This window comes from Crocodylus siamensis, chromosome 4 (genome assembly GCF_052110815.1).
Source record: "Crocodylus siamensis isolate JL-2025a chromosome 4, ASM5211081v1, whole genome shotgun sequence".
Lineage (NCBI taxonomy): Eukaryota > Metazoa > Chordata > Crocodylia > Crocodylidae > Crocodylus > Crocodylus siamensis.
This window is the reverse complement of record NC_143398.1, coordinates 94,323,033-94,335,353: the sequence shown is the minus strand read 5'-3', so window position 1 is coordinate 94,335,353 and position 12,321 is coordinate 94,323,033. Positions and strand designations below refer to the sequence as shown.

At 41.3% G+C, this 12,321-nt stretch overlaps 1 protein-coding gene across 2 annotated transcripts in view; it reads left to right on the top strand.

Moving 5' to 3' along the window:
- EP300 (EP300 lysine acetyltransferase) overlaps positions 1 to 12,321 on the top strand; it is a 105,551-nt gene that overhangs the window by 72,311 nt on the left and 20,919 nt on the right. The window contains exons 11-20 of one of the 2 annotated variants that reach the window (XM_090042958.1): positions 882 to 959; positions 1,926 to 2,035; positions 2,496 to 2,651; positions 3,698 to 4,147; positions 4,728 to 4,916; positions 5,586 to 5,742; positions 6,316 to 6,434; positions 7,002 to 7,241; positions 7,850 to 7,938; positions 10,330 to 10,410. In XM_090042958.1, coding sequence (XP_089899084.1) covers positions 882 to 959; positions 1,926 to 2,035; positions 2,496 to 2,651; positions 3,698 to 4,147; positions 4,728 to 4,916; positions 5,586 to 5,742; positions 6,316 to 6,434; positions 7,002 to 7,241; positions 7,850 to 7,938; positions 10,330 to 10,410 — 1,669 coding nt within the window. Of the gene's footprint in view, positions 1 to 881; positions 960 to 1,925; positions 2,036 to 2,492; positions 2,652 to 3,697; positions 4,148 to 4,727; positions 4,917 to 5,585; positions 5,743 to 6,315; positions 6,435 to 7,001; positions 7,242 to 7,849; positions 7,939 to 10,329; positions 10,411 to 12,321 lie in introns of both variants that reach the window. The other variant, XM_090042957.1, reaches the window with a different exon arrangement.

Below are 12,321 nucleotides of genomic sequence, written 5' to 3'. Positions count from 1 at the left end.
CTGTGATGCAATGTACTTGTTCTTTAAGATTATTTTTATGCCCGTGACAGGTTGACAGCTCTGGAGGCTGAAACCCTCTGTCTTTCTATAAAACATGACAGCTCTGCAGACTTTACGTCCAGAGAGCTGTGTCTCTTGCCCTTCCCTCAGTATGATTCACCCTTTCTCCTGAGCCTTCCTCCTGAGAACCAAGAAATTTTCTCTCTTAGCTTGATCAGTTCTTCATCTTTGTGAAAACTTCACACCTAGGAATTGAGTTCCTGACCCGTTTTGTGCAGGCATGTGAGCAGGCATTTGTTGTATACAAGAGTTTTGGTCACCAAGTTGGGCCTGGACTAATATGAATGATCTAGAGGTAAAAAGCTTGATGTTCCATGTCCAGTCACACCAGAATTATTCTACAGTTGGCTTAGTCTGAGGTTTCTAAAACCAAGGGTGCATTTTGTGGTAGACACCAGAATTGCATTTTATTGCATGGGGACTTAGATGTATAGATGCTTTTGAATATGGTGTTCTAATTGAATTTGTAAGTCTGCTGATCAACACACAAAAAAATGCCAGTGCAGTGCATTTTAGACCCTTGATACTTTAATGTCTTTATGCTGCAGATCAGCTCTTTGACTTTCCAAAGTTGACCTATGAAAAATAAACTGTTTAAGACATCATGTGTGCTTTTGTTTACAAGAAAACGTCCCACTCTTTGCTTCACTTGAGAATCTCCTTTTTCTTAAAACTTTTATAAAAGCCTAACTGTGTTAAAAGTTAATTTGAACATAACAATGTATTTTAAATGAGAATAAATTGTGATTCTTAAAAATGAAGCTGGGGAGCATGCCATAATATCCTAATTCTCTAACCTCTTTTTCCAACCTTTTTTTCAGATGGTCCTCTTCCTGACCCAACCATGATTCGAGCCAGTGTGCCAAACCAGATGATGAATCGCATGCAGACGCAGCCAGGTAAGTCTTGAAAGAAGAGACATCCATATAACTGCAGACCACTTTGAAACGAGTGTTTTGGTTTTGGTTTTCTCCAGTATGTATAGGATGCCAAAAAGTCTGTATTAGAGTCTTTTGCAGGATGTAATTTTTCCCTGCTGTTGTGCTGTTTTGTTTGTTTGGTGGGAGTCCTTTATAATTCTGGTCTAAGAGTTGTTTTTTTCTTGGAGAGCTATTCGCTAAATGAAGACTGACTGATTGTGGACAGTATTAGTCTTGGAGGCAGCCAGATATTCTACGTACAGCTGTGGCCAATTTATGGAGTAGATCTTACCGTAATTATTAAATGAACTGTGAGAAGTATGACTGCAGGATGAAGAGTAGGTTTTTCGAAATCACAAACATCATTGTAATTGTCCATGAGAAAAATATAACTGGTCTTGAAGCTGGAGACTATTTCTAGACTCTAGAATTCCATAAATGAATACTTTTTAAAGTTAGGAGAACTTCCCCAGCTCATTTAAAACTAGACTCAGGGATGTGAACATAAGTAGTTCAGGAAAACATCTAGCTTGTGCTCTGAAAGAGTGTGGAAGAGGTTTGTTTGATGCATAAAACTTGTTTTCATGTTTCTCCAAGCAGCTGGTTAATATGAAGATGGATTTCTCTGAGTTGATTTACCCTTGTATAAAACATCCTATTGTAAATGCCAAATTTCTCTGCTTAAAAGCTACTTTTAAAAACCATTTATTTTATCCAAGGCTTGTTACTAGATTTGTGAATAAACAGTGACTTAGTCTGTTTTAGGTCCTTAGAAAACATAAGTTAGCCAACAAAGTATTTCAGGTTGTGTGGCATCCTCAAAGGTGTTGATAAAAGGAAATATGGAAAGCAGTGATGGTAGTTATTGGTGTTCAAATGTTGAATGTTGATCAAAGAAGAATTTGGTACTTTAAAAAAATACATATTTTTGTGATAAACACACAGGTATGAATCAGTTTAGCCAGATGAACATGCCGCTGTCAACAATGGGACCCCGGCAAACCCCTCCTCTTCAGCACCCTGGACAGCTAAGCCAGGCTGGGGCCATGAACCAGGTCAGAATATTTTTCATTCTAGCGTGTTGAACTCTTTAAGTTTGCTCCTGATTAACTATAATTATCCGGAATGTACTTATTCTGTGGACCCTTTGTTTTTTCCTTTGCGTATTAGCTGGACAGCCAAGTTGCCTGTAACTATCCTTTATGTTTTGGTTAGGAGTGTTAATATAAGCCAAGAGTTAAGTTTGTGTGTGCTGCTGCACCCTTGAAACAATGCAGTTTATCAGGCAGCTAGGCTAGAGACCCAGGCTGAATTCCAGAACTCCTGCTTTGTGAATAGGTGAATAAGGAAGTTGCTTGTAAAACAACTTTTTTAAGAAGAGCTTTAGTAAGTTTCCCATACTGGATCACGTGAAGATCTGGCAGGTATCAGAATCTTTTTCACGTAGTACATCTAGCTTTGGAGCATTAGGGGGAATTGAATATGTATTATGAACTCTTCTTTTTTCCCCAGCAGATGGGCTTTCCCTCACGTATGCAGCAGCCAGGGGTTGGCCAACCTTCCAGTCAAAGTCAGTTTCTGCAACAGACCCAGTTCCCTGCCTCCTCCCCAGGAATGAATGCTACAAGCATGCCTATGACCCAGCCTGGCAATCAGCCTCCAGTGTCTCAAGTACGTTCCTCACTTATGGAAGCAATATGACTGTTGTGGTTCTGTGTCATGGACAGTTGGAGGTATGGGAATGTTGTTGATGGAGGAGAACATGTCCTCAACTATTGACATAATGGTTGACTCTGAAGTAACCTCCTAAGAAGCTTGTGCATTTGTCTGTCAACAATCCTGGGCACTATTAGCTAGTTTGTAGGGCTAGGTTTCATAGCCCTTTGCAAAAATGAAGCTTTGTGAACCAGGTGGGGGGAAAGAGAGGGATGGTTTACACTGATTCCTGCCAAACAGCAAAGTTTAATTGTATGAGAAATACAAAGAGGCTGAGGAAACGAAGATGGTCGTGCAAGGTTAACTGCTACATACTTTCAACTCGTTGCTTACAAATGGAACTGATTTGGGATTTTTCCATGACTGGGAGGCTGCATCAGCTTTGAAGACAGGAGAATTTTTCCTGTTGGGTGTTCCCGTTGCAGCTGCCACCCTTGAGGCTAGGAAGTAGGATGAAAACTCTTAATTACCAAACAAATTTAATACTGCATGATAAATTTTAGTCTATCCCTGTCCTAGACTTTTTGTGACCTTGATTGCAGTGCATTTGCAGCTTCCTGCCCCCTCCCCCCCATGGGAAAATGGGAGATGATCTTAAATCTTGTAATTCTTCTTGAGTTGATTCTAAAAGTGTTTGAATTTCTTGCCTTAACTAAGGCTCACATGTGTCATTTATCCAAGAACAAACTGATGAAGGTGTAGCTTTAAAAAATTATATGAAAAGGTGCAGTTACGGAGTTTTTTATTTGAATGTTAGTGAAAAATGGTTGTTACATAGAAACTTCTGTTTGGGATTGGAAAAAAGTCCAAACCATGCTTTATGCTAGTATCAGAACAAAATGAAGATGAACAAAACAGTTTTCCTTTTTGAACTGAAATGCAAAAAATCAATGGTGGTATCATACTTTTTAACAGTGGATGAAAAGCTGTTTGTGTTGGAATAATCTTCTGCCTCATGCTAATGTCAAGTCATTGTAAATATCTATTTGTTTTTCCCACAGGCACAAATGACCAGCTCTTCCTGTCCTGTGAACTCTCCTGCAATGGCTCCTGGTTCTCAGGGGAGCCATATTCACTGCCCACCGCTTCCACAGCCTCCTTTGCACCGAAACTCTCCCTCCCCAGTACCTAGTCGAACCCCAACACCTCATCATACACCCCCAGGCCTGGGATCCCAGCCACAGCAGCAGCAGCAAGCAGCAGCAGCTGCAGCCACCACTGCCCCCACCCCTACCCCTCAGGCAATGCCACCTGGACCTCCATCACAAACTATGCACCCTCCTCAGAGGCAGACTCCAACTCCTCCACAGGTACAGCTGCCTCCACAAGTCCAGCCTCCAGTTCCAGTCACCCCTTCAGCAGAGCAGCAGCAACCTCTGTCACAGCAGAGTACAACTGCATCTGTGCCGACCCCAACAGCACCACTGCAGCCTCAGCACCCCACAACACCTGTAAGAAAATATCTGTGTTTATACTTTCCTTAAGGATGCTTTGGATATAAGGTTGTTTTCAGTCAGCGTCTTCGGGTTTTTTTGATGGTGTCCGTGACATTGACTGCCCTGCTGTAATGTCGGTGTACCAAAATAAGTACGTGTTACATCTGAGAAGTAAAACTTTTGACTGAAGACGCAGGAGCAGTAAACTGCACACCATCTACTTCTACCCTGGAAGTATTTCAAAGAATTATAGTGCTTGTTTAGGAACTTACTGTAAAACATGAAAGATTATCTCCAGTAATGCAGTTACTTCCATGGAAGTGATGGCAATGTGCCATGCACATGAAATATTGTTAAACTACTCTGCCGCCCAAAGTATTTCAGAAACATATTTTTGCACAGACCCAGATTGCTCTGTGGTCTATTCTTTTTTCAGGTGAAGATATTGTGGAGTGTAAGGGAGTGGGGAAGGGAAGGGTCCAAGGTGCAATTAAACTTGGAAGTATGATAACACATTAAAAGAAAGGTCATAATGTAACGAGCTTTTCAGTGCAACTTATTGGACCCTTTTTAATCAATGTGGGTTTTCTCTCAGCTTTCACAACCGGCTGTGAGTGTTGATGGGCAGGTATCTAACCCACCATCCACCAGCAGCACAGAGGTGAATTCTCAACAGAATGCTCCTGAGCAGCAGCAACCACCCTTGCAGGAAGTGAAAATGGAAATTAAAATGGATGAAGAGGAGCCAGAACAAACAGACCTTCAGGGGGAGGAGAAACCTGAGGTAAGATGGTAGCTAAGTGGTTCTGGTATGTGGTTGCGCCGGGACAGTGCTTGGATGGGAAACTGGAATGAGTGGACCAAGGTGCTCTCAGAGGTGGTGATTGACAAGGGGATTGTTCCCTCCAGGGGGAATCCTTTGTTTCTGAATTAGTGATAAATAACTACTTTTCATTCACAGAATTATTTGAGTCTTGGCAAACTGACTCTATGGGGAGTTGGGTGGACTTTGATGAAACCAGGGATGGCTGAGAGAGAGGAGGGATGGGGGAGGGGGCTGTCCTAGGGTTATGTCTATGTTGCAGTCGAGATGCATCTGCAGCTTGTGGATATACTGAGCTAGCTACTTTTAAAGCTAGCTTAGGTATTGATAGCAGTAAAGCACAGAGTTGGTGCAGGTTGCAGAACTTGATCAAGAAGCTGAATGGATATTTGGTCTCATGCTAAACCATCATGCTGCTCTGCCTCCATTGCCAGCAGTGTTCTGTCTAGCTAAAAAAAGTTAGCACAGGGTCTTTTCATACAAGCAGTAGCCACACCCTGATTCTGGTAGAAGACAAGCCTTTTGTTTTAGGGAGAAGTAGGAGGTAAATCGCTAATGAAGCACAAAAGACCAAATTTGGATGATCTTCACAGAAGTGATAGATGAAAAGATTCTGATTTGGCCTTTCAGATTAAAGTTGAACCTGTGGTGGAGGAATGTAAACCAGACCCAATGGAACAGGAGGAGAAGAAAGCAGAAGTGAAGTCTGAGATGAAAGATGAGGAAGAAAGACCCAGTACTCCAGCTACTCAGTCTTCTCCAGCAGCTGGGCAATCTAAGAGGAAAAGTAAGCAAGAAAACTCTTCTGTTTCTGAGACTCTTACTTTTGAGGGACTAGATTATCTATCTGAGAGACCAAGGAAAGTTGTTTAGCATTTTTTTTTTTAGTGTTCTCAGTTTGCTTGAGAGCTCTATTTTATGATTCTGACCCAAATGTCTAATTTTTAATATTCATAATTGGTTCCACTGAGCTAAGTAAAATGATTCACTGTCAGACCACAAGTATTAGGAAGCCTATATCTAAGATGGAAGTCCCTTCCTTTTAATAATTCTTTGGTCAGATTCATTCTCTGGACATGAAAGGTTTGTACCCAGTGTAAATTGATCTTTTAAAAAGTTGTTTGCTTCCAGTAATATAACAGAACCCTGTTTTAGCATTCAGTTTGTCGCTTCTCATTATGAGCTTTATGTCACTTTGTCTAATTTCTGTCTTCTGCAAAATCCAGCATTAGAGAGTAAACAAACTATGCTCTGTGTGTTTTTTAGCAAATACTTAACACAATTTCAAATCATATAGCATGCTTCTTGCTTCTAGCCATCACTGTAACCTTGCTTTATATTGGTTATTTTATTTCAAAAGTTTTCAAACCAGAAGAATTGCGGCAGGCGCTTATGCCAACACTGGAGGCACTTTACAGGCAGGATCCTGAGTCCCTTCCTTTCCGACAGCCTGTGGATCCTCAACTACTAGGAATTCCTGTAAGTGCATTAGCATGTTGTCCCCCTTCTTTAACTCATAACCACTACTGCCAGGGCATGTCAGCTTTGAAGAAACTATATGATGTACTATGGGTCTGGTTTGCAGTTTTTTTTAGAGATGTATTGAAAGAGCTTGGGTTGGGAGTTGGAGTGTACTATACATCTCTAGTTTTGAACATGTTTTTAAGTATTGTTTGTTTATGGATTCCTCTTACTAAAACAAGCAGAATAACAGGAATACAATCAAGTGGGTCTTATTGACAGATCCCCACATATTGGATTTTACTTGGCATTTGTACCTTGTGATGCTTTCTGCCTGGATTTTCCAGGGTTGTACAGTCCTGGGAACATTTCTTGCCTTAAGTGTAGCAACAGTAGTTTCTCAATTTGTCAGTAAGCTGTGAAATGTTATTATGTTGTAAGCAGTTGACTGGCATTACCCAGATCTTGAGTGCCAGGCTTGGTACTTCTTTCTTTGCAGAACAGCCCAGTCTATGGAACATGCATGCTCTCACCTTGTAGTGAAGTGCCTCTGGTCATGTTTTGAAATGTGCCTTGTTCTTGCAGGATTACTTTGATATAGTGAAGAACCCCATGGATCTCTCTACCATCAAGAGAAAATTAGACACAGGGCAGTACCAGGAGCCTTGGCAATATGTGGATGACATCTGGCTCATGTTCAACAATGCCTGGCTCTATAACCGCAAGACGTCCCGAGTATATAAGTACTGCTCCAAACTGGCAGAGGTGTTTGAACAAGAAATTGACCCAGTTATGCAAAGCCTTGGTTATTGCTGTGGGAGAAAGGTGAGGAGGGCAGCTGGCTTACACTATTCACTCCTGGTTGCAATACGCAATATGAAAGGACATAGAAGTTGTAGTCAGGGAATTAAAGGATAGTATAGGAGTTACAGGGGAGCTTCTGGGTGCTCAACTTTTGAACATTAGGCCTTTTAAGTATTTAAAGATTTCAGAATCTAACTTGAGAAACCCTTGGTTGAGTGTTTAATCTTGCATACATTGCTTAAACACCACTTTTTTTTCTCTATGAAATCACCATAGCTGATTTACCAGGATATATCTTAAGGCTTAATGTAGCTTAGAACTGGGGTAAATCAGCTTTTGGAGTTATAACAAAGTGAGCTGTCTAAGCAACTTGCACAATTACAGAAAAGTGATTGCCCTGTTGAGAAAAGTGGTATAAAACAATGGCTAACTAGTAAATGATGCCCAAATAAAACATGTTTACAGTATAAACACATAATATACTCATATTTTACTATTCAGATCCATGGAATTATGTAATTTAAGAATCCAGAGTCCAGATGAACTTCATTATCTGGGTCATACCCACTTCCCATGGACAGTGAGTAGAAACATGCATGAGTACTAAGAAAATGCGTTTCTTTTTGCAGTTGGAATTCTCACCACAGACTTTATGTTGCTATGGCAAACAGCTGTGCACAATCCCTCGAGATGCCACTTATTACAGTTATCAGAACAGGTAAGGAAAATAGGTCACAGCATGTGCAGCATTGCATCAAACTATATATATTAAAGACATGCATGTATACATACACATCCTTGGTATATGTGCACACCTTCATGTCACAAATTCACAAGAGCTGCGAGTACCTGGAAGAGCTTCTCTTTTTACTAAAAAAGCTGTCTTTCTGAATGAGTTCATTGCAACCTTTGCTCTCCCTCCTTTATATAAACACCCCAGATTTCTGAAAACTAGGTAAATTGGGCAATTAGTCATTGTTTTTTTCAGGTCTCTGCCTACTTTTCTATAATGGTCTATTGTCTGTCTTCCCTGCCTGATCAGTAGATATTTCAGGACCTAAGTTAGTAAGGTTTTGGGGAGGGGGTGGGGTTGGGGTAGGGGGGAGGTGACGGGGAAACCATTTTTTATTGTACTCTGAGCAGTTGGTTTTTATGATTACTGTAATGAACAGTTTTGCCACAAATAGCAAAGTTGTCCTTGGCGCAGGTCTTCAGTGTAAGATTTGTGTATTCAGATCTTGTTGAGTGAATTGATGCTCTTTCTTCTCATAAGGCCCCTTAAGGGAGTTGTTTTGTTGTGGTTGTCAACAGCAGTGGCAAATGCTGTCACTTTCATAGCTCTCCTAGCTAATCTTTAATCCCTCAATAAATGCAGGTCAAAAAGTCTATGAAGCTACCAGGAGAGTATTTCGTATTTCTGCTAGACGCTCCTTTTTCTCTTGTTGGGGGGCGGGGGGTGGGAATATATTATTTAACACTTTGAGATGGCAGTTTCCTGGTTTGTCAGGGGAATTGGTTATCTTCCAATTATTCCAACTCCATCTGCTGGTTTTTGCTTTCTGTTCTTGAGGTCCAACACCATTCAAAGAAATTAGTCTTTTACCCTGAAGGCAGTGAAGTCTTGTAAGACAGACAGCGTATTTAGCCTTTAGGGAAAGAAAGTAACATGGAGAAGATGCAGAGTAGGATCCTCTTAGGCTGCAAGAAGTTTTGATGCAATGGATTGGATTCTTAAACAGCAAGGGAAGAGAAATAGCTGTACTCGATAACAATCTGAATCTGGATTTTTCAGTAATTTTGAAATTACTGAACTTCTCATGCCATTAGTGAATATTTTCCCCACATATGGTATCCATGAGTGAACACCAAGTAGATCAAAAAAATAGTATTCCAAAACCCACATTTTGCTTCCCTGATGTAATTTTTCACTTCTGGTCTTTCTGATGACGAATAGTGTAAATATGAGATATAGTTAAATCATGATTCAGCTTCCGTGCTGAAATTTAGGTGAGGTTAAGTGGCCTTCCTCCTTAGCTTTATGGATACCATAGTTTTGGTTTGTGTTGCTTTATAATAAACTGTCGCAATTCGTTTTGATTTTTCTTTTGTTTTGTTTTAGATGTTTTGTGCATTCCAATTAAAATGCTTAGTAATGGAGAAGCTGCAGATTCAATATATTTTTGAGGGGTGGGAACAGATCTTGAATAAATTACTCTGGTTTCATTCAAATGTAGATGAAATCGTTCTCTACAGTGCTTATTCTGTTGATGTATGAACTGTTCTATAGCTCCAAATTGGGGTATGGTGGAGCTGTATGAATCTAGACCATTATAGATGCAACTAATGTCAGATACATACTTTACATATAATTTGACAGATTTAAAATAAATGGATGAAGGTTTTGAGGACAGATCAGACTGTCCCTTAAATTTTTGTGAAAGTGAAATGGGGTAATTTAATTTCCCTTATCATGGGGAAGAGAATCCTGTGGCCCTTCAAGATTTGTTTAAGGTGGAAGAATTACTCCTCTTCCATTTGTCTCCTAGCAGATACTTTTGCAGACAGAATTGCTATCCTGATGTATCAGAATAGCAGTCTCTCCTTCCTTCTACCCTTTCCCTTCCATTTTAATTTTTTGCTGTCAATAGCATGGATTATTAAAATGGAGAGGGTGTGGGTATGCTAAAATGGAATACTTTTGTTTTATTTACTGCTTGTGAACCCATTTGAGAAATTTAATGCTAATCTGTGCTTTGCCTTGGCTTTCTGCTTTGTGTTGTCTTGTCCTGCTTTTGTGTTTTTGTTTTGTCCTGCAAACCCCCATTTCTTTGTTTGTTCGTGTGTTATTTTTATTTTTCCTTCATGCTTGTCGTTGTCTGCACTTGGCTTTGATTGCAAAAAAAAAAAAACCAAACCAATACAAACAAACCAACCAAACACACTGTGGGGCCCATAAATCTACATCATTGAATATCCCTGTCGCCGTTGATGACCTGCTCTCTGCTCCCGCCCCCTCCTTGGCCTGCTGTGATTGGTGGCTCCGTTGCTTGGCTTGGGCTGTGTTGTGTGGACGGAACAGTTCACCCAAATATGGCCTTCTTGCTGACAGGTATCATTTCTGTGAGAAGTGCTTCAACGAAATCCAAGGGGAGAGCGTTTCTCTGGGGGATGACCCATCACAACCTCAAACGTGAGTAGCCAAATGTCTGTCTGGGACAAACGTTTATATATAAAATATTGCTGTTTTTGTGGTAGTTTAACCTACGGCATCTCAAGGGTAGGAGATATCTAGCTAATAAAGGCGTTAGCTTTAATATAATCTTTATCTGCTAGTACTGAAGGGGGAGTACTTCCTTAAAAACAAGGATTCATGTTCGAAGTGGTATGTGGGGGTATCCCTTTTTTTCAAAGGTGTTAACAAGGAGTGAGCATCGCTTCCAGTAAACTTTTTAAGGAACTTTTAGGAAAAGATCTTACTAAATAGAGCTGAGGAAATGTCTTGCTATGGGAAGTAACATTATTGGGGATAATGTGCATAACAGGCATCCTTCTAAAAGTCTGTTCAACCTATAACTTTGTGCCTAGCAAGCTTTCTCTTCCCCACCACTCCTTATGGTCTTATCGAAATCAACAATGTTTTTAGTTCTGATTTTTAAGCTCCTTTTTTAATCAAAACACCATCTTATAGGAGATGTTTTAGACTTGTTAAGCTGACTTGGAGAGGTAGATGTAGAACTGGCACTTTTTTGTTGTAATGGTGGGGTGGAAGCTGTTAGATGTTAGCTATTAATATGTTAGATGGATATTGGATTCTTGGGATATCATCAGATGTGAAAAGGAAGGAACTGAGGAAAGTCTTGAAGCCAGGTGGCAAGTGAAAACTGGCACGCAGAAAGAGTATGAGATGATGTATTGAAAGGAAAAGATTGCCTACAGCAGCAAGTAAACGGTTGAATTCTGATCTTGGTGATGGTTTTGTCACTATTTAAAATAGCTGGAGGAGAGGCACGTGATCCTTTAAGCACTTGCCACTTTTCTTTTGGGGAAAGGGAAGAAATGGACTGGGCACCCTTCATGTGCTAGACAAAGATTTTCCCTATGACTTAAGAAGGGAGGAGCATAGCTAAACTGAGCATGGCCCAAATTTGTGATCCTTGTTTTTGGAGCAGCAGTAATCTATTCTAATCAGAGATATGTAAAAGCAATAAGTGAACTGCCTCTTGGCTATTAGCTGTGGAAATTAATAGTAGGGGACAACAGTAGACAATAAGAACAGAAGAAGGCACTCTGAGTGCTTTTTAACTTGGTTGCAAACAAGAGATTGAAGAATTTCATACTTTAATTAGTAAATTGGGGAAGATATTTGAGCATGTGCTGTGAAAAATCAAGAAAGTTATTCCCAGCTTGTGATGTGGTTTTGGTTTTTTTTTTTTTTCCTTCCTATTTAAAATTCATTACGAAATAGCAACTTTTTAAAGTAAAGATGCACCAATAGAGACATTTTGGGCCGATTTTTAACCAGCCATATCAGCCAGTACCAATCCGATTTGCCAATATGTGGCCCGGCATCTTGGAGAGGAACATCTGGCTGCTAAATCTGTTGTGGGGGAAGGGGAATGGGGCGGGGGGGCAGATCAAGGTCCCCATGGTGAGGGAGGGAGTGGGGCAGGGGCAAGCACTGCCCAGCTGGGGTAGGGCACAGGATGGGGCTGTGGCTAGTCTGGGGGGGTACAAGGAGGAGGAGGAAGCAGCTCCTGCTGCTATGTGTACCCTGGGAGGGCATGGGGGCATGTGCTCCCTGTATCTGTGCACAGGGCGCAGGCAGGCTGCCACTGTGAGCTGGACTCAGGGTTGGTGCCAAGCTCTTCTCAGGGGGCCTGGGTCGTGCTGTGCTCAGGGCAGGTTGTGGTGGTGCTGGGAGTGGGGCTACAGCAAATTTTGGGGTGGCTGTAGCCCCTCCTCCCCTTAGTTTCTCCTCCCAGCACTGCCACCACCCATCCCAAGCACAACCCTGGCCCAGCCCAGCACCGCCCCACCTCACCCCCCCCTTCCCCGAGGAACAGCTTGATGCAGCTCTGGTCCCAGCTTGCAGTGGCAGCCT